This window comes from Thermobia domestica, chromosome 16 (assembly GCF_964235325.1).
Source record: "Thermobia domestica chromosome 16, izTheDome1.hap1.1, whole genome shotgun sequence".
Lineage (NCBI taxonomy): Eukaryota > Metazoa > Arthropoda > Insecta > Zygentoma > Lepismatidae > Thermobia > Thermobia domestica.
In genome coordinates, this window is record NC_137469.1 from 31,706,110 (window position 1) to 31,725,810 (window position 19,701).

The following is a 19,701-nucleotide window of genomic DNA, read 5'->3' on the forward strand; positions in this document are numbered from 1 at the left end:
AGATTCCACCAAGATATAATAGCAATGGAGAAAAGGTACCAGGGACGATGGGATCCTTCAATGATGGGGGACTATTGTTGGGGTCTTGTTAGAGAATGAAACATTTCTTACAAAAGAAGGAAGTAGTGTACGTTTTTGTAACCCAATGGAAGTTTCATATATTGTGATAGTTTTGATTGTCTTTTCATGACCTTTTGGTACATTTGTATTATTGTTTATTGTAAATTGTCACACTTGTAAATTATATTGTATAATATTTTATATATGTGTTTGTGGTAATAAAGCAAAACGTTTTACCTCAACTTAAGAGATCTGAAAGCATTACTATAAGGTGCAATAAACAGTACACACAGTATACATACAAACATATTTATTTCTCTAGAAAGAATAAAGCGATTATTACGAAACTTGGAGGGTTTGTTAAATATGAATCAAAGTATACTTAGGTATAATTTCTATGTTAGTATATGCAAGGGGACAAGATCTTGGGGTGTAAAATAAACGAAAAGGGAAATTTTTGAGAGATTTTCCCGAAAATCCCTCTGTTACGGGAAAATCGTACGTTATGGAGAAAAACCGAGTGCATATTCGAATTCAGCGCAAAAAGTTTCTTTAAGAACAGGTATTTCCTTTTATGTAACAAAACCTTTGTTAACTAGTGTAATCAGTGTATTTACAAATATCTCAAGCAGCAACATTAGAATTGTTAAGAAGAACACTTCTTTCAATGACCATACATACTTTCATCATTAAGTGTTTGTTGTTGAAATTCCATACAACAACAAAAAATAAACAAACAAACAAACAAATAAACTTCGTTTATGTCAAACAATATTAAAAATTAAGTGCTATCGTCTCGTGCAACTTTAACGAAAGAAAATTTTACTCTGTTTACCTGTGTACAACTTGCAAAACAAACGAACTTACACAACAATTTGTTATGGGAATCTCGTTGTTTCACTTCAAATCCTCTTTTCTAGCCACATGAACAAAATGTCATAATACGCTTTATTGTGCTACAATGCATTATATGTATAATCTGGTCTCATGATTCATGTGTCTGTCCGTGAAGTAAAATGTATATATATATAGGTACCAGTGAACAATAGGGGAATGACTGTTGCTGCTCCTGTTGTATATAAACAAAACAATATCAAAATTGAAAATGTACGTTGCAACTGAAAGTAATGTTGGTCGTAAAACTAATAATCATAATGGTAATGAAGCCGGTGGTGAGACGAGAGGTAATAAAAACCTGTTTTATTATTGAAATGCATGTGTGTGGATGACGCCGCCGTTGGTAACAGGAGAAACGGACGTTATTCTTATGGTGATGTATATATATATATATATATATATATATATATATATATATATATATATATATATATATATGCAAATGAATGACTATTGTTGAAGTTTGGTCTTCATTTGCATCGTGAATGCAGTGCGAAATGCGCTAAACAAGTTCACCAGCGTCATATATACGTGCATAATAGCTACCTACGGAACGGTGGATATGTACTTCATTATAAGAAAGAAATAAGGGCATCTCCGGTTACAGACGAGGTTAAGAAACGGGAGAAAAGTTTTTTCTTTGTTTTTTTTCTTACTCAAGAGCAAAGAAAAGGTATTACATTTTCTGGTTTTATGTGTGTTTACTGGATACTAGGTGTCTTAATTTGTTTCCATCTCATATCTATTACCTTTATCTTTTTTCTTTCTTTTTATTTAATGAGGCCCCTGTTTCGTATTTGCCTTTTCTGAAATGTCTTTAAATTAATCATAATAGTTATTCTTACCATTAGTATTCACATTTACAAAGATATCTAGCGCAAAGGAGGTGCCATGCAACTAATCAAGATGGTGGTACAAGCAAATGGAAGGAGAGGGAGCTTCTGGGTTTTAACCTTTCCTTATTATGAGACATATTTTTCCTCCCCCATTCTTGAAATTCTGCATACACTTCTGTAACATCAATATTTTTAAAATAAAAGATACAGACCACTACCGCACTAGACTCTCTCTTCTTTCTTTTCTGCCATACTGCCATACTGCAATAATTAATGATTTTTTTATTTATGAATTACTAGCTGAAGTGGCCGTTCTTCGCACGGGAGGAATAGATTTATGGAAAATATTTGGATTCCTTTGTCCCTTAGAGTAAGCATTTTAATGAAAGTATAGTGGTGAAAACTTATTAGATAAACTATTTTGGCATAAATTTTGATGCTTCCCTGTTCCTTTTAGAATACCCACTTTTCAAAGCGAAATAATATAATTCTAGCTTAAGAGCCTGCCTTAAAAAAATAATCCAAATGTTACCATTTTTCTTTTGCTTTATTCTTTATTCTTTTAGTTTCAACCGAAAAAACTTTAAGTCGTAGGCAGGGCCGGCCTTAGGTGGTGCGGGGCCTCGTTGGGAACATTTTGCGGGGCCCCAGGTTATGCAACTAACTTGCATCTGTAGACCCTATATATACATATATACTTTGGCTATCCCTGCTGGTCTAGTGGTTATACCCATTTTCCTTTATGACGTTTTTCCACCGGCAAAATGTTCTGGTGAAAAAGGCTTACCTTGTTCATTGCTTTATAGCAGATAATTTTTCAGAGAAACAACTCAAATGGAAATGCAGACAGTGATTGATTTTTAAAATATATATTTCATCCTTGTGCCTCGCAATTTTTCAAGAAGGTTCTGTACCAGTATTTCGTAGTTTTCTTCTCCTACAAGTAAACCTATCGACGTCGAAATCTAGTTGCTTGACCCAATTTGGCAGAGAACTGTGGAGTATCAAGAAACGAGCGTAAGCAAAATTTGAAGTGCTTCCGTCCATAAAGACGGCCGCAGTGGCCAAAATCTGATTGATGAGAATAATGCAGAATAATGTGTTTCAAGTGGTGAAAATTTCATTTTATTTGTAAAACAGGTAAAGGAGTGAAAAACAAAAACACATTAACTGACATCGGGAAGAAGTAGACATTTATTTGAGGTTATGCTATCATGGCCGCCATCTTGTATCTCGCTCGACTTTTTTTGTAAATAGAAAAGGGATCATGTAATATATTAAATTGGGCTAGAATTTTACGAGAAATACAATGGTGAAGTCTTGTTTCCATAATTTATATTTGTAACACATAATGAAATGAACATTGATATGAATTCGTTGGTTCTAAGATTTCTTAACAGCTGTATTTTTTGAAAGAAATTCAAGTTAGGAAAACCTCATGTACGCTAGTAAGAATATCGTAGATAGCTACTTATGAAAGGTATAATCAGCTTGAAATCCTCATCGACTGCAGACAAAATGAAATGGTGATAAGACGATCAAAACCATAAGGAACTGATGGAAGATGGATGACATATTTTCCATTGGATTATTCAAGTTGGAAGACAGACCTTCATAAGCAGCCACCTATTCAGTTCGCTCTAGTATATATTCGGTTTTCTAGACTTTATTTTAAAAAATATAGGCCTATATCTACGGGATATTTCGCAGGAGAGGGCAAAGTTTGTCCTCCGCTTTTTTTATACGAGAACTATAATAAGACAAAGGATATGCAAAGAAGTCGCATTGAGGCCGATTTATTGAATACCATCTCGGCATTCATGGTAGTATCGCATGACATAATCAATAAGAACGCCAGGAACTTTTACTTAAGTGAGGTGTTCAAAATAAAATAGGGTGTGCACCCAGAATAATGATATACATTTTTACACAAACTCAAAGAAAACAACATTTTTACGCAAGGGGTGTATGTAAGGAAATCTGGAGTATGCAGAGTACTCCCTGGACATATTTATTTTTACAACAGAAGTTGAAAACTTAAAAAATAAATTACTGCAGCATTAAATTCAGAAAAAAATGTTTATGCCAGCAAACTTAATACAAACTATTCATTTACTTGTTAGGGAGAGGACATGCCCTCCCTTGTGGAGTCCATGCACAGTCACGAAAGAAAGTATTCTTCAGTTGACAAAATTTCTTTTCCTTATATCCAGTGGCGTATTTACGATTTTATTTCGGGAGGGGCTTTGCTAACTTTCGGTAGGGGGGCTTTGCCTGAAAATGTGAAAATTCTGCGAGATATTTCGTATACTTTACTATAGTAAGTAAGATTTCGGGAAGGGGGCTTAAGCCCGGAACTGCTTATAACTAAACAATAAATTAATCTGTTAGAGTATCAATTTTGGCAAATTATCAAATTATAACTATTCTAAGGGTAACAATAAGAAGATCCAAATTAATTAATTTGTTTCCGAGTTATTGGCAAAAGAAAATTTGTCAACTGTCAAATACTTTCTTTTCAGTGTGTACCTGTATTGAAATATGTTGTTGTGTGTACTTGACAACCGAGAGCATCAGAGCCATCTTAACGGTACCATAGCCACTTGGTCGGAGGACCCTCGAGAGCAGAATGGCATGTATTAATTACACGTATTAGGAGCAAAATTTAGTTATAGGGTCAGATTGGGACAACAAACACACTTGTTTGCTCTGGGGCCTAATACGCTGTTAAAACGGCACTGGAGAGTAGATTAGATTGGACAGTAGAGTAGACGACACTAGCGTGGAGCCCCCTTAGACGCGGGGCCCGATTGGAAGCAATCGGTCCAATCGGCTTAAAGTCGGCCCTGGTCGTAGGTACTTTTAATTTTTGCCGTTAATCCTTCAACTGCAGTATCTAACTCAATGAAGTATTGAGTGGTATAAGAAGTTATAGTATGTAGGAGATGATTGTCCTGTACTGTTTCAAATCTGTGTTTAAAATGGTAGGTAGCAAGGGAACGTTGATGGTATGATCGTAGTGAAATTTGATGTAGACCGGATTATAGCCTGAGTACAAGACGTTCAGTGATTCGGGTGAATTAGTAAAAAGCACATTATTACAGAGTCAAAAGTCGGACCTGACAAATACAATGATGTACCGATAGTAGTGAAGCAGTCACTGCAATACGAAGATCCTTACAGACAGACGAAGAATTCACGTACGTATTAATTTCCTATCTGTTGCGGAGTGACCTCTTCGCTACCATCGGTACGTCATTTCGTTTGTCGGGTGCGGCATTCTGCGTAAATTTTACTCTCAGCAGCGATATCTTTCCGCCTACATGAGATACTCGGCATTACGTCAACGCCTTCGCCGATTTTTGAACGCCTTTCACGGTAAAACGGTGCCTCTGTCGATCCATGTTCAGTAGACATGTTTTTGCTTAATTTTCATGTCTGTTAAATGAGGTCTTCAATTTGTCAATGTATTGTTGTACCACCCTGTTTACATTAGGAGGTAGTTGTCTACTTACTACTCTTAGCACACGCTGACATGACGAGCTGAAGCAGTTCGGCCTATTTAATAGACCGGTTTCGTCAACTTAGACACCCGGCCTGTAGTTCCTCCGTCTATGCTAATAAACATCTTGCACGAAGAGCACCGTCAAGATTTATCCATTAAGCTTGACTTACGTTACCGCGCTGTAACTCCTATTTTCTAAGGGAATGGGATACGCCCACTGCGCGGTCAGACCGAAGTCCAGAATGCCTACCAGTTACATACTGGAGGAGCAAGTCCTGCTAGCGAGGCAGGTCTCCCATGTTCTGCAGGCAGGATACTCGAGCGTTTCGAGGCAAGCTCATCTCCTGCCCATGCTTGCCGTTAGCCAAATTCCTGGGATAAGCTTCTATGAGCTACCGAATCCCACGGAATGACCACAGCCCAGCAGAGTCCAACCCAATCTGGTCCCCAGGCGATTCTGGCCCTACCTACCTCTATCGTGCAATTGTAGACTCATTCAGGATCCAATAACAGATGTGAAGTCACCATTTGAGTTTGGTGCCAGCCCATATCCTACAGAGTTTCCTTCCTTCGCCTGGCCTCAGAAAGCGTTACCCAGATGACTGGGATTGGCACTTTTCCGCAGGGGCCGCGGTGGCTCAGTGGTAGAGCGTTCACCTCTGGCGCTTGGGGTCCCGGATTCGATCCCAGCCCCCGCCAAGTGGACTTTGTGGTGGACAAACACCGTGTGCGTGGGTTTTCTCGGGGTTCTCCCGTTTCCTCCCACTTTCTTCATTCCACCATTTTATTCATTACTCATTATCACCGTCTCCTTTAGCCTAACCGGCATAACCGTGGGACGTAAAACTCAAAGATTTCATTTCATTTTAATTTCACTTTTCCCCAGTCACCGTTCAGTCCCCCTGTAGGTAATCTGACACTCCCCTCCGGGTAGGATCCCCCAAGCAATACGGGACATTCTCTAATTACGGTAGAGGTAGACCATACAATACCAAAGCCAATGACTGATGTAGACCGTCTGCTCAAGGCACACATTGTCATTTGGGAGCCGTGTCACCCTGGGATGCTGCGCTTCCCCTGTTGGGCTCGTTTAGGCAATACGGGGTAGCCTATCTTTTACGTGTTTAGATACCCCGTATATATCGTAGCTAGGCTGCATTCCGAATCCAATGGTACATGTAATGTCACCATTGGGAAGGACCATCACGCCCTCCCCCAGTAGGATGGTTCGAACAACACGGAAGTTCTTCTGATTACGGTAGAGGTGCACTGTATATTACCAGACCCAGTGGCTAATGTAGACTGTCTCCCTGTAAAGACAATGGCTATTTTGGAGCGGTGGCTCCCCAGGTAGGGTCGTGAATCCTATACCCTCGACATAGTCTTCATTGCCTCAACGCTGCTGAGGTATGAGTGTGCGTTAGGATATTAAGTAACTCATCCCGGATCTAAGTGCAAGCACCTATATTATTCTTCCGGTAGAAAATTGGATCAGGCCCCCTTGGCACACCCTACTCACTTTTTCATACGTGTTGGGGTACCATGTAGCCCTATTTCCCCGACCCAAGGGCAGGGTCTAGTTGCCCATTTCGAAGGATAGCCGAAGCCTCACCTCCAACGGTAGGAGTGTCATTTGAAAACTACCTACCTCACTGAGAACGTGATGAGGTCACACGTACTCTCCCGGATCCAATGGCACGAGCCAGTCGCAAATTTCAGAAAATAGCCGAAGCCTCACCACACCGATAGGTTGTTGTCCTGATACGCACTGACAACTAGTATACGTTGCCAGCTCTTGTCATAGGACAGACGAGAATTTAACGTGTCTTCACGTTATTCGCGAAACCCTATCTTCCCCTGGAGATAATGGCCAACCACAGGGGGTCCCTTCCCCTTTCTCAGCACGGGCTTGGGACCGGGTATTTCGGGGTTAACCATATTTACAGTACATAATAAATATTATAATTAATCTATTACAGCAGAATAAAAACTATCGATTTTAAATGGCAACAAACGATGTACATTTTTACACCATAAAATTCAATTTTATTTCTATTTTCCAGAATAATACGCTTCCCTCAAGCATCTGTTTCTTTTGATCTATCGACTTATATGCTATTATCTTGACAAATGTTGACCAATAGGTGTCTCAGAGCCCAGGGAGTATATGGAAGGATCTTCACAAAGTTCTACGAAAACTCAGTGGGGTGGATTTAGGATTCTCAATATTTGTCACAAGCAGAGCTAGTTAGAAAGACACAAAGGTCCACGCAAGCTGGGTGGCTGAGTTTAGGAACCTCGTAGTGTTCCAGGCAAGCAGAGTGAGGTGTATTAAGAGGCTTTGGAGCTTCAGCCAAGCTAGAGGGTTTGCGTTAGATATCTCTTAAAGCTCCAGACAAGCTAAGGGAGTGGAGTTGACCAGCTAGAGACTGACACCAAATGCGGAGTTCCTCCTGGTTTTATAACTGTTTCAGTGTAGCTATAGCGCTGGTGACCCTTTTTCGTCACGTGACTACTGGTGTCGTTAGTGTTCCTGTCTCTGCCTCTGTAGTAGTTTGCAGCAGGAACGCACGTGGTATTGTTTATAAATACAAGTATGTGTTGATTGTTTGTAAACAGAGCCATTTGCGGGATATTACAACATATTTACATACTATATGCTGTATATACTACACAGATATATATATATACTGAGCCCCCTCATGGTTATATGGATAGCGAACTCACTTTTGGGCTGGGAAACCTCGGTTTGATTCCTAGAGGGAGCTTATATGATTCGGACCCAATGCTAAGCTTGTGGTTCCATGTCTTATGTAAACTCAAATCCAATTCAACCTACCATATATATATATATATATATATATATATATATATATATATATATATACCATGTGTGTAGGATAGTATATTTTTAAGAAGCAGACTTTATTTTCTCGTAACGGTGACACGAAATACTTCTAACAATGAAGAATACTCCTAATCGCGACTCGCAATAAATTTTTGTATCAAATAAGAGAAGAAGAAGATAAATATTGAAATTTTTTAGCAACTGGTTGGCAACATTGTAGATTATACTTTAGCTTGTTAAAGTGGTCACCGGCACTCTTTAATTGGTTGAGCAATACATAAGCACGTAAAAATGACAAAACTTTCTTACACAGTTATTTTAATTAAACATGGCCAAAGTATTAAGGGTGTGTTGTTTTGGAATGAATGAATATACAGATAAATAACTAAATTGAATTTCTTATTTCAAAACTTTGGTTGAAATTTTTCTCTCTTATTTAAGGTTATTTATTGAAGCTTATTTTGCTTAATTTCTGAGATAACTTTATTTCAATTCTTTTTTTCTCTCTTTTTTTTTGTTGTGAGAAATAATTTTCTCTCCGTTTCTTCCGCCTTTTCTTTTTCCTAACTTCCTTTTGCATATCTAATGACCTTTCCTCTTTTTTTGTTTTCTTGTTCGTCTCATGCCATGTTTGGTAGAAATAACACCTTTTTATAAATGTTATTTGCTTAAATTAGCATACACAATGAGCTAAATTGGAATTGTGATTGTCTAATATAGCACAAGCTGCACCTTAAGGGAATATGAAATGGAGAAACACACAAAAATTTATATCAAATGCTAACTTCGAGTTCTAAAGTATGTTTTTGTTTTTATTTCATTTGCTTTTCCTTTTTGTTGTTGTATATGTATAGTATTTTCTTTAAAAAAAAAATTGTAATGGGAAAGAAATTCGATGTCTTGTTGTCATTTTTAAAATACACGAAAAATACGATTTAAATAGAAACAAGAAAGTTCCATCACTGCTTCTTCTGTGCTTAATGTATACAGGAGAACTTAGTTCGATTTCCGGTGGAAGTTTATGTAGTTCGTATTCCAAGTTGAATTTGTAGGTTCAATTATCATATAGGTAGTTAGCCTCGGTGCTAAAAGGGATGTTGAAGTCGAGTTACACATATATTCACCCTCATACATCATTTAATATATTTAAATACGATATAAATATACGAGAACTAATCAGTAAAGACTGATACTGATTATTGTAACACAGTTTCCTTTTTTTGCTGAATGCCGGCATACTTGATAGTTGAAAGAGTCGTGTATACTCTCACTAGGTGGCATCATTGTCGTATCGGTAGTTTGGGAGTAATCCGCTGTGTTTTAGACACTGCTTCCATTTCGTCTCACAACGTGGTGTGTATATGCATACAATGGAGGTTACACGAGAAGAACAGCATGGAGCAATAAAGTTTTGTTTTCGGTTGAACCATACAGCTTCTGAAACATACGAAAAGCTCAAGCAAGCTCACGGTGAAAGTGCATTACCTCGAGCAACAGTGTTTTGGTGGTTCAAAGAATTCAAAGAAGGACGAGTTTCATGCGTTAAGCAAGGTGGACCTGGTGTTTCGGCTCTGCTGTGACAGAACGAAACATCAATACTGCTGCTGTGATTGTCCGTGAGTTTACGTAATATTATCCTTCGATCTTCACGGACAATCACAGCAGCAGTATTGATGTTTCGTTCTGTCACAGCAGAACCGAAACACTAGGTCCACCTTGCTTAACGCATGAAACTCGTCCTTCTTTGAATTCTTTGAACCACCGAAACACTGTTGCTCGACGTAATGCACAATCACCGTAAGCATGTGAGTGTTGTGATCTACTTGTTTTGAAAAGTTTAGAAGTCTAATGGATCAACATAATAGGGGTAAGGTTGCAAGATTCTTTCTCTATGGTTAAGAGTTAGGAATGAAAAGTTGGAAACCATAGAGCTGAAGCAAAACATTGTTGTGCTTTACGAAGTAAGAACATGGACGCTATGCAATGACGACAGAAACAGACTTAAGGCTTTCAAAATGTCAGTGATGAGAACAATAAAATAAATTACCTAGATCGAATGAAAAATTGAATGTAATCCAAAGAAGCCAACAAAACCGAAGAAATCGAAAATAACACCTCACCAAAGAACATTAGAAATTGTGAACAACGCCACCAAGAATTTGAAGGAAAGGGGAGGAAATCGCTAAAGCCATAAAGAAATATATCTCTCAGAACTACAAGGTAGATGCTGAGAAATACTTCATAAGCGCAGTTGCCTTCAGGTCGTTGGTTCAGATCAAGGGAAAAGGTACATCTGGATTATTTAAGCTTAGTGATTCTTCCCTAAAGGAGAAGCCTGAAGATAGATCCTCAACCAAGGTGAAACGTTCACCATCAAAATAGAAGAAACCTGCAAGGAAGCCAGCAACTAAATATCCCAAGAAGACCGGCGGAAAGAAGATGGTAGCTATTCCCAAATCTAAGAAATCATCTACAGTGAAAAAGGTAAAATCTCCGAAGAAGCCCAAGCACTCCAAGCATAAGAAGGCTGCAGCGAAACCGAAAAGTGCCAAGAAGTAAACATGTCAGAAATCAACTATATACATGGTGAGGGAGAAAAGTAATGAATAAAATTAGAAAGAGGAAAAGAAACTGATTGAGAGGTTGTCTAAAAAGGAAATGTATCAAGTTACTGTAATAGAAGCAATGGTGTAAGGAACAAAAGGGAAGGGCGAAGGAGAGTTTGAGTTTGGATTTTTGTTCCACGAATTTTTGTGCTGCACAGAGGTTATGAAGGATAGAGCCTAATATTAACTCGCATTCTGAACCACGACTAGGGCTAGAAGTCGGTATAATTATCAGTTTCACAGATAATTACGTAATATTAACCAACTCAGTATGGGCCGCTCTACGTCACATTATCTCGCCTCAGGGAAGCTGGATTACAAGACAACACCTCCAGTTCATTCGAAAGAACGAAAAATACTTCAGTTCATATACAGTATTGTAATGTATGTATATAAGCGGTACAAATGTATTTCCCTCGCCTTTTTTTATTATAAAAGTTTCTCTAGAGCTTATATACTGAATTGCAAAATGAGTAATGTCTACAATAACCTTTTCTCTGTAAGTTGGACCTCCTGCCCAGAGCAACACAGAGAATTATGATTGTTGATTAGGAATGTCATGCCCGATGCAGTGCAGAGGTGAATTAGTATCTCTTGTTCAATGCGACGTGACTATTGGTTAAGAAATTCTTGCCCGAAGAAGCGCAGAAGTGGGATAGTATCTCCTGCCCAGTGCAGCGTGGAGATTGGTTAAGAATCTCTTGCCCGAAGCAGCGCAGAGATAAAGCTAATGAGTCTCTCTCGCCCAGAGCAGCTTGGAGAAAAAAGTAGAATATAATCAGCTGGAGACTGATGACTTCTGTCCCTGTACGTCCTCTTTCATAGCCAGTTTTATAGGCGGAGCGTGCAGAGGGGTTGAAAGTGTGCTTTTCGTGACTCTTCGTGTCCTTTTTGTATTTCATCGGAGACGGCATCTGTCGCCTGTTGCTGAAGAACGTTATGTTGTTTGTTAATATGAGGGTAAATTGTAGTATGAAAACAGACATTTGTTACTTCAAGACTACCATCTTAACTGATAACAAAGTTTCAATAGAGCTGCGTAAAGGGCCTAGCAATAATGGCGGAAATTCTACGACGATAATAATAATGTAATACAAACACAGACATTTTATAGTCAAGAAGTCAGAGTCCTTAATACTAAAAAAAAAAAAAAAAAAAAAAAAAAAGTTTAATTTCAAAATCGCCAGACAGACTGAAATTAGCTAAAGTCCTTACGGGAATAGAAAGTTTGGCAGATACAAGATCTCTATACCTCTAGGGATAAATATATTTATATTTGAAGCATTTTCCTAGTAAATGTATCTGTACTGGAAATCATGTTATCAAAATGTCTACAATGTTATAGTTTCTTGTTCTTGTGGTATATAGCAATAACACAACTAGCGGCAATTACATTTTATTCTCGACCCATTACGGTATCCGAGACAACAACGAAAAACAGAAGGTAACAAGTTGGGTTTGTTTCGATGAGACAAAGCTGGAAGATAATCCTAAAAAACAGGAAAACGCGAATTGAGAACCATAATTTTGAACAGAAGAAAGCATTATCACATCTGACTATACTTTTCCTCGACTCAACAACTGGTAAAACTGGTTTTTCTGTCTCTGTCTTTGTCTTTAGTTTTTGGGAAACTTGGTTTCCCACGAAAGGAATTCTGGGTAACAACAAAGAAAAGGTGTATAAATGAGAAGAAACTGAAGAAAAAGGAGAGGATTGCGTCTTTATTCTTTTTTTCCTTTTCTTTCCTTTTGTTCCGTTTTCTTTGGTCGTCTACCCAGTGCCTTGTTTTCAGCGATTTTGTCTTTTCCCAAAGAGCTCGGGAGGATTTAACAAGAATTCCTCCGCACTCCGCCTTTTCAAATATCTCTGAGCTCCCGCCCATTCCGCCTTCCCAATTTCTGTTGTACAGGAGGGTTACTTCGAGAAAGAAAACGTCGAATAAAAGTGTGCTTTTTGGAGAATTGTACAGTTCTTGTAAAAGTCTGAAGATTTTCATGAAGGACGAATGAAAGGAGAACCAAATGAACAAGAGACAGGAAGTAGATCGAAGAACAACACGAAGTTTCTCTAAGTCTTTTCTATTATCATTCTTGCTTTAGAGTAATGGCGATACTTGAGGGAAGTCACATACGTAAATTTAATCGGTACAGGGTAAGGGTAGTGGAAGCTCATAATTAAGATCCCACATTAAACTGTAGATCCACGTTTCACATAGCCTTGCTGCTGAAAGGGGCAATAGCTCTAATCTAACTTCATTAGTACACTAGGTAAGTTTTCTTCTCTTCTCTAGCGATATTCTTTTTAACTATGTAACTTAAATCAAAATCCTCTTCAACCTTAATGATAGATTCTTTCGAACATCAATATACACTACTTAACAAAAATAATTGGACATGTTCTTGGAAGTCAATCGCAATATCAGTGGAGCACACTATGATTACTACAACTACTCGGCGAATTAAACATTTCATGAAATAGCGAAGAACTTTTGGTTTTGTTTTTCCATTCTACGCTTTACTAAACCTGGAATTAAGCCCATATACTGTAATTTGATACGTTTGAGATCAGGCAGTGAGCGGGCTAATTCAGTCCGTGAATATGTTTGGCCATATATTATAATCTAGTAGCCGTTGTAACGTGATCACTGTTTCTTTCAGGCATCTTTTTGGGGGGAGAAGTGCCCTCCCTGAGCTCTGAGAATGCTCCCAGGAGGATATAAGATTAATATGTACTAGAATAATACAGCAGTGGGAACTACACATACACCCTCCATTCCAAAAGAAACCGAACGTTTTTAAAAAACAAAAAAGCAATGTACATTTTGGAACAAATCATTTTTATTAATCAATGTATTCCCCTTCTGCATCGATACACATATTTGCACGCTCCAACAAGTTGTCAAACGACTTCTCCATGTCCTTTATTGGAATGGTCTTTAGGACGGCGGTCGTCGCCTTCTCAATGGCATCAATCGATGCGTGCCACTTTCCTTTCATCGCCAAATGCAGTTTCGGGAACAGATAGAAATAGCACGGAGCGAGATCTGGTGAATAGGGCGGATGATGCAACCGAATAATGTGATTTTTGACCAAAAATTCAGTTACAAGTCGCGAACGATGTGATGGTGCATTATCGTCCAAAAGAGTCCAACTGCCGATTTCGCGATATTCGGGCCGAATACGACGAATTCTTGTCAGCAAACGCTTCATGACGCCCAAGTAAAACTCTCCAGTGACTGTCTGGCCGGGCTGAACAAATTCTTTGTGGATAATTCCTTTTGAATCGTAAAAACAAATCAGTATCACCTTAACTTTTGACTTCACCAAGCGACTTTTTTTGGGTGTTCCTTCATCCGGCGCTCTCCATTCAGCACTTTGCCGCTTTGTTTCGGGCTCATATTCAAAACACCACGTCTCGTCACCAGTTACAATTGATTTCAAGAAGTTTCGATACTGCCGAGCACTTTTAACGATGTCTTTGCAATGCGCAATTCGATCAACTTTTTGGTCTTCAGTTAGTTTGTGTGGTACAAACCGCAAATTAACCTTCTTAAGGCCCAAAACTTCGGTCAAAATGCGGTATGCGGTTGTTTGAGGAAAGCCTAATTCCATTTCAATAACTTTCACCGACGATTTTTTGTTATGTTTGATGAATTCACGCACTTTTTCGATGTTTTCTTCCGATAATCCGGTTCTGGGACGGCCTGATCTTTCGTCATCATCCAGCGTCTCTCTACCCGATTTGAATCGCCTGAACCACTCGTAAACTTGCGTACGGGATAGACACTCATCACCATATGCAGTTTGTAGCATTTGGTGCGTTTCACTAAAAGTTTTACCCAGTTTAACACAAAACTCAATTGCAGCTCGTTGTTTGAAACTCATTTTCCGACCGATGTACACAACACACTGACAGTTGAAACGCAATAACTTTGTTGCCGTGCAACCAAATGTCATAACATTTATACCAGTTGTCAATGAGGGACTACGCCATCTGCCGGTAAAATATTACAACAGATGGCACTAGTGGTATTATTTGTTTTCAAAAGTTCGGTTTCTTTTGGAATGGAGGGTGTATATAGTTTCAGAACACGATAAATAAATAAACACTTTAATATTGATACTTTACAAGTGTTCTAAAGTTCGTACTGAAATTTTTCTATATATATATGTATATATATATTTGTCTGTAACTGCCAACCTTGAATAAGCAACAATTGAAAGTTTTGTTCCACGTATTTCAGAAAAATGAAAAACAAGTAGCTGTAGGCTTTGTTAATACGTAATTTTATATTGCCCCCCCCCCCCCGGCACATGTTTTCTGAAAGAAACACTGAACTGACAGGGGCGGATCCAGGAGGGAAACGATAGGGACGATTGTTCCCTCCCCAGAAGAGGAAACTTTCTTATTTTAATACAAATAAAACCCATCCCAGAGTTCGGGGCTCTTAAAAGTAGCTCTACTAAGTAGCAGTATTACAACCCACAGCCTCTCCCCAAAGGTCTGTCCTGGATCCGCCCCTGACAATCATCGTTTTGAAGAGGCTTGGTCAATCCAGAGACACAGAAACAGAAAAGTTTGAAAAAGGATGTCCAACCAGAGGTAAAAGTGAGCGGAAACACGGGAGGACGGCTTTCCCTCACTTCCAAAGAAATATCTATGGTGGCGTCCCACCACTTTCTAAAATTACAATACGCAAAGATAAGTACGGGGGACGGGCTTACGTCATCCGTTTCCATACCATTTCAGATCCATTTTTACCCCTGTGCCCAACAGAAAATTCCGCATCAACCAATATTCTACATACTTCTTCTCCATGCTTTTAGTAGTCTAGATCAGGGTTCTAAACCTAATTCCTATCTCGACCCTCATTTAATCATATTCTCTTGCCAGCGATCCATGGCAACCTCTTGCCAGCGCGACCACCTTATAATTTCTTGTTTATAATAAGCTTATGTGGATTTTTAATATGCCTATTGTGGAGATCTCACGATCCATCTATTTCTATAATAGTAAAATCCATTTCTTGTATATAATGGATAAAATAACTTCCTTAAAAGCGAATGGATTAAAGCCAAATTTGGTCAGTTCATTTTCATATTACAAATATCGAATCCGATTCGTCATGCTGTTTAAAAATGGATTCCGTTTGAAAATTTTAAAACTTTGGGGAAACTCCCTTAATTTGGGGAAATATGATTAAAAAATAAAGTGATTTCTAATTTTGGTTTTAAAAAACTTGGACAGTTGTTAAAAAAGTTATTGAGTATTTTTACATGGCTTAATAATGTGCGTAACGAAGATCGAACCAGACATTGCCGCACTAGTGAAATCACACCATGCTCAGGTATCTCATTAGCTTTAAATTTTAATTGTATTTCAATATGGATGTTTTGTTGCATTTGTATTTTTCCGGTATTTCAATGTGCAGTTCTTATTAGTTTGATATCGTATCTCTTTCATTTGAATTGATTTTTGAACACCTCTGCACCTGTTGAATATGGTTGGTAGATCTATATTTTGTTGTTCTTAATAATATGTCTAAAAATATAAATATGCCTATCAAAACAAAATTCAAAATAATATTTTAAAATTTTTCCGGTATTAGATTCAATTTATATCTTCCACTTATCCTTGTGACTCCCTTAGGGGTAGCGACACCCAGGTTGAGAAACCCTACTATGGATCTAGAGCTTATGACGGTGGGTTGGTATCGCAGTTTCTATCTATGCGAGACATTTACACGTGAATCTGTATTTAGAAAGTGTAAGACCGCATTGCCACGTTACATGAATCTTGTAGCTGTTATAAAAAAATCTTGAACCCCTACCATATTTTACCATGTAAACATAGTCTTGAAAGGGACATGCAACATTTTTTTTTTCATCTTGCACGGAGTTGAACCATGTGCAACTTTTTGGATCGTCTTGCTTGCTACCTGCTATCGCTTTCCCGCTGACATAAAGGAAAAAAAAAAACAAAACAGTTCCGCCGCTTCCGAAACAACGGATTCTTTTGGACAGGGAGGGGAAGTGCGCCAAAATACACGTTTTTAATGAGGAGGTTCACTATTTGTCCACTAGAGAGCAGTGTTGCATGGATGGAGATACCTTTCTTACCTTCAGGAAGTTGTAAACAGTAAATAGAAAGATTGCGTTGCAAGTTTTTTTCTCTGTTTATGACAGCTACAAGATTCATGTAAAATGGAAAAATGGGCTAAGATAGCAGAACGAAAGATAAATTAGAAGACAGGAAAGCGCAAGAGAAGATTTTTCTCTGTAGCTTTGATAGAGGGACAAAAAAAAAAAAAAAAAAAAAAACTTGGATTACTAGGAAAAATCCCCTTAATCAGTCTGCTTGTGTAGGCATTTATATGGCAAAATTACACCGGGAAAGGATGGTAGAATCAATGTACCGGTAAACATATCGGTTACCAGACTGTTAGACATTTTAGTTTTTTATCTGTTAATGTTTTGTATGGGACATGTATTGTTAGTAGAAAGTCTGTTATTTAGGCATGCAAAAACCATCTTTTTGGTCTTTATACTTACCTGGTTGTCCGGAGAATACCACGTGGTAATTTTTATGTACAGTCTTAAGTGTTGTGTTTTTTAACATATACCCATCTGTTTAAATGATATAAACGTCAGTATACAGAAAATGTTCCTTTCAAACTCATATGAAAAACTACCAAACTTACATTAAATTGGCTGAAGAGTGCAGGACATAATTCTGACAAGCGCTATTTCTAGCGCTCTATACGGAGAAAACATGTAACTACGCAGCAGAGGCGGATCCAGGACGGACTTCTGGGGGAGCGGTAGGTTGTAATACTGTTGCTTAGAACTACTTTTAAGAGCTCCAAATTCTGGGATGGGTTTTATTTTCCTAGGTAAATATAAAATAAGAAAGTTTCCTCTTCTGGGGGAGGATGGCCCTGATCGCCTGCCCTTGGATCCGCCCCTGCTACGCAGTGCTGCATGTTTACTCTAGAAAAACTTGCTGAAATTTTGAATCTAATGATGTTTCTTTTTACTGTATGTGCCTGGTGAATATTATTTAATAATATGTATTATTATTATTATTATTATTATTATTATTATTATTATTGAGTTACCGTTTTTGCTTTATGGAAGTAACTATTGAAACCGGAAGTGGTACTAGTAAATTTTAACCACTTCCGGTTTTGATAGAATGTTGCAAGTGGTGAAGATATGTTTTCTTAAGATGCTGGATCAATTGCAAGAAACCGCCTGTGGCTATGGCAATAAATGATGAAATAGGAAATGGTTAATTTAATCCACTTCCGGTTTGAATAGAAGATTGACAATGAGAGGATAGCCTATTACTGGGACGCTAAATCGATTTAAAAAAATACTTTTTTCGATATTTTTTACCGTTTATGCTCTGATATCTGTCAACAGGCGAACGGATTGACAGGATCGTTGTAAAAATTTCCAGCAATTACGCATAGCATAATTAGCATAATTTGGAAGTCTAATAATATAGAATAATACTAATAGACCCAATTAGTCGATTTACTACTAATCACAGAACCGATTGGTAAATGATTTGAATGTTACTGCTAGCTACATATATAATCTCACCAAAATGTCTTGAATATGACAGAAAGAGAAGGGATCAAGAAACTGTAGTACTTTTAGTCAAAGAGGGAGCTAAACTTACTGTAAAATAGTAAGGGTGAATACTGTGAATGTGTTTAATTTAAGAGTATCATTTAGAATTTTACAGTATATTTTAAGTTAGTGTATTAAAATTCGGAAATATTTTGCTTACTTTAGGGTTAAATTCTATAAGATATAATTGGAGAGCTTAGTGGCTCAGTAGTACAGTGCTTATAGCTGGTACGTGGGGTCCCCGATTCGATCTCCGGTCAAGTAAGTTTGCGGTAGACAATATCGTGTCCGTGGCCTTCCTCGGGGTACTCCCATTTCCTCCCTCATGATTATTCCACCAAATCTTCCATCATCATTCATTTGCTTTAATCATCCGTCTCCTTTAGCCTAACAGGCATAATCGTGGGACGTTAAACTAAAAGATTTCGTTCAATTTTTCTATCAGCTATAAATTTACCTATAAGAGGTGCTATCCAGAATTTTCGGGACTGGTGCTGCCATCTGGAAAGTAGTAGTAGTAGAACTTTGCACCGATAGGTGGCGAGACTAGTATATCTGATGAGTGAGAGTGCACAATTTGATGCAGCTGGGTTGATGTGTTGAGTTTCCACATTGCTTTCCATGATACTCTGTGTGTGGTGTGTGGCGATTTTACGATGGATCCGAGAATAGAACAGCGCGTGTGTATCAAATTGTGTGCGAACCCCGGGAAAAGTGCTACGGAGACCTTTGCAATGATTCAACAAGTGTTTGGGGAACACAGCATGAGCCGTATGCGTGTGTTTGAGTGGCATGCTCGGTTCAGGGCCGACCGTACAGACATTGAAGACGATGCCCACACTGGAAGGTCCGTTAACCGCACAACACCAGACATTGTTGCCAAACTTCAACAATTGGTTCGTGAGGATCAACGTCGAACCATTCACGATCTTGTTCATGAAGTGGGAATTGGTTACGGGACATCCCAACGAATTTTGACTTTTGAATTTGGCATGCATCGTGTCGCCGCAGAATGTGTACCAAAGACCTTGACTGCTGATCAGAAGACACAGCGTGTGGCAGTTTGCACGGAGCTTCGTCAGACCGTCTGATGATCTCACCTTCTTGTCATGGGTTATCACCGGCGACGACAGCTGAAAAGCAAGTTGAAAGGCCGTCGGTTCCCCAAACTGAGAGGATTCAAGAAGCATCGCTGGCGGTGCTAAACACCCTCAAAGAACAGAACTTCCAAGATACGTTTGTTCAAGTTTGGTAACAATATCTGATGTTGTGCGGCTAACGGACCTTCCAGTGTGGGCATCGTCTTTGATG

At 38.5% G+C, this 19,701-nt stretch overlaps 1 protein-coding gene and 1 pseudogene across 1 annotated transcript; both read left to right on the plus strand.

Moving 5' to 3' along the window:
• Window positions 1–1,214: 1,214 nt before the first annotated feature.
• On the plus strand, window positions 1,215–10,781 carry LOC145672439 (histone H1-like; annotated as a pseudogene).
• An 8,265-nt stretch (window positions 10,782–19,046) lies between these two features.
• On the plus strand, window positions 19,047–19,481 carry LOC145672440 (protein GVQW3-like). The gene has a single exon (XM_081741595.1). The coding sequence runs from the start codon at window positions 19,047–19,049 to the stop codon at window positions 19,479–19,481; it is 435 nt and encodes a 144-aa protein (XP_081597721.1).
• The last annotated feature ends 220 nt before the right edge of the window (window positions 19,482–19,701 follow it).

Excerpts from the sequence above, each read along its gene's own strand:
- LOC145672440 (XM_081741595.1), top strand. The coding sequence starts at position 19,047 with ATGGATCCGAGAATAGAACAGCGCGTGTGTATCAAATTGTGTGCGAAC.